Below are 2,896 nucleotides of genomic sequence, written 5' to 3' on the forward strand. Positions count from 1 at the left end.
GGCCCGTGAGCCATGGCCGCCGAGCCTGCGTGTCCGGAGCCTGTGCTCCGCAACGGGAGAGGCCACAGCAGTGAGAGGCCCGCGTACCGCAAAAAAAAAAAAAAAAAAAAAAAAACAATATTTCTTTTAAGAGGAGAAATAACTCCTCGGGGAAGCCCCGCGCGGAGCTGGGATCCTGGCCGTCTGCACTTCCGCTTCTTTGGCCCCAAGTCCCCTTTTCGCGCCCCTGGGTTCCAGTTAGCAGCTCGCACCCCCTCCTTCCTGCGCCCCGCGTCAGGTTGCCATGGAAACGGGGCAGGTTGCACACAGACTCCTGAGGCGCCAGCCCTGGAGCGTCCTGGAGATTGAACCTGTGAACCTGTACAGCCAACCTCTGCAACAAGCGGGGGGCTGAAGCGGGAGCGAGGAGCAAGAGGCGCCTCGACTGAGACAAACGCTGCGCAGACCCTGCAGAGCCCCCGCCCCCTCCCTGGCTCCTCCCCACACCGCCCCCTCCCCGGTACTAGAAATACAGCCGCAGCCCCGCCACCGCCCGCTGCGCCTCGACCCTGCCCGGATCTGACCACCCGGAACAGGCAGACACGCCTCGCCGCGCTTCTCGCCAATGGCTGACCAACTCTTCCAGCGCAAACCCCGGGACCACGAGCAGCTTCGCCCGGACCCCGACTCTGACTCCGAAGGCCTGTTTGACAAGCCTCCTCCAGAAGAGCCCCCCGCTGTCCGCCGGCCCAAGTCGGCGGGGGCCGCGGGCAGGAAGGCCGGTCGGCGCACTGGTGGGAGGGCGCAGGGGGCCCGCCCTGGGCAGCCCCCCAAGGCCGCGGCGCGCCCCCAGCCCCAGGAGGAGGCGCCTCCACTGCACGAGGGCTGCTATCTCGACCATTTTCCGCACCTCTCCATCTTTATCTACGCGGCCATCGCCTTCTCCATCACCTCCTGCATCTTTACCTATATCCATTTACAGCTAGCCTGATTTGCTGGGGATGGGCTCAGGGCTGAGGTGGGAGGGAAGGGAAAAGAAGGGCTTAGCATTTTGTGTCTGGAGACGCGCCGCACCCCCTTCATCTAGCTTTTGATGCTTCTTTTCTTCTCTGCTTGTCACTACCTTTGTCTAACTATCCATCAGTAGGAACGTCCAAAGCAGCTACCGCTAATGAAATAAGCACCTGGGGATTAGGGGCGGGAACACAGACAGACTCCAACGTTTAGAATCTCGCGGTGCGACTGAACCCCATTTATAATGAGGATAATGTCCTTGGACCCTACCGCTTTGTGAGGTGGGGGCACGCAAAGGAAGCCTGTCATTTTGTGGCTGGGGCGCGCACAGCGAGCCCAACCTTCTGTTCTTTAAGGGATGAGCCAGACCCGGCGCCGCCGCCTTCCAGAGACAGGGCCCCGCGGGGTGGGGGTCGGCGCCCTGGCCTGGGATAAGCCGAAGCCCTGTGATGCTGCATCGCCCCCGGAGGAGCCAGCAGTGACCCCCGAGCTGGCGCAGAGCCCGGAGCGTGGGAACCAGCGGACCTGAGAGCGCAGGACACAGTGAGTTTGTCGGGGTAGCGCGCCACCCGCCCAGAGGCTTGAGCCCACCCAGACTGTGCGTTTCCCTGCCTTAGGGTTTGATGCCACTACCGATGTCGGGCCGAGCCGAGACACAGCCGAAGGAGCTGTCCTGCCAGGAAGCCACAGTCTCGTCGTGTCCTGGACGGCTTGGGACCAACGGCTGTAGACCTCCAGAGACGCACGCCCAGAGTTTGTACGCTGCGCGGGATGAGGCGCTGGGGCCTACAGGGGGCTGTCATTGCTGTCTTTGGGGACCTGGGGGGGCTTCATCCTGGCCCAGAGCCCTTCCAGAGCTATGGGGCCCAAGATGAAGGGGGTGAGGGAGTCTCTCATTGATAAGAATTCGTGCTAGGAAACTACCCAACCCCAAGGGGTTTGTCGTCTCATACCCAAAAGACCTAATACCAAAACGCACCTTGGCAGGCTATTTACCCACCTGCCATCTCTGTTTAAACATGAATGTTAAATATCAGAACATAACGCTCTAATACTGCATATACTTTACTTGGAAATATCTGTAATTATGGTACCTCTGATGGAATAAATGCTCCTTTTCCAGTCTCCTTTATATTCTGTTCTTTATTAATTTCCAACTATGCAGTGGGCCCACCAGACTTCCTAGTCTGCTCCAAGTTTCATCCCATAATCTTCACAACATCTCTACTGTCCCTCCAAAACAAATTTCATCCTATTATCCAGCATTCCAAGATACAGCATCTCTCTCCACTAAATAGCTATACAGGCCTCTAAATGACATCTTCTCCATATCACGTCCCAATAGCATACCGGTGTCCAGTTCTACTGTCCCCTAACAGCAGGTCTGTCACTATCCCATTGCAGCATTATCCACTGCCCCTCAGTATTTAGTCCCCACTTGCCTCCATTATCAGGACACTTCTGCCCCTGGACAGTCCTCCCACTAAGCTCTACAATTTGCCCCCTAATTCACCCAGCTTGTATCTTTATAAGCTCAGTGTTTGCTAATGTCAGGGCCTTGTCATTTTCCCAGTTCTGTTTTCCCGTAATCCCATATCACTACATGCCTTTATATCTTGCCTCTTTATTTCAGTGCCAAAAGCATGACATCCACCATTTCCCAATGTCAGCCTGTGCTGTGCAGCCACAGTTTACTACAATAATTTTCCCCCAATAAAAGGCACTATTCCCCAAAATTAAGTCTCCAAGTTACCACAGTATGTACCTCTCTGTTTTTCCAGTTTTCAATCTTGGATATTGGATCTTTACTGTCCTTTAATATTGACTAACCACTGAATCCCAATACATGGCCCAGTGCTCTCCAAACATTTGGTCCCATTGTTTCCCAGTCACACATCCCCTC

General features: G+C 55.8%; 1 protein-coding gene across 1 annotated transcript; it reads left to right on the plus strand.

Annotated features, from left to right (window-relative positions):
• Positions 1-339: 339 nt before the first annotated feature.
• Positions 340-1,530, plus strand: LOC115855917 (uncharacterized). The gene has a single exon (XM_030861660.2). It carries the CDS (start codon positions 605-607, stop codon positions 968-970), a length of 366 nt encoding a protein of 121 aa, XP_030717520.1. The 5' UTR covers positions 340-604; the 3' UTR covers positions 971-1,530.
• Positions 1,531-2,896: the final 1,366 nt, after the last annotated feature.

This window comes from Globicephala melas, chromosome 20 (assembly GCF_963455315.2).
Source record: "Globicephala melas chromosome 20, mGloMel1.2, whole genome shotgun sequence".
Lineage (NCBI taxonomy): Eukaryota > Metazoa > Chordata > Mammalia > Artiodactyla > Delphinidae > Globicephala > Globicephala melas.

Excerpts from the sequence above, each read along its gene's own strand:
- LOC115855917 (XM_030861660.2), top strand. The coding sequence starts at position 605 with ATGGCTGACCAACTCTTCCAGCGCAAACCCCGGGACCACGAGCAGCTT.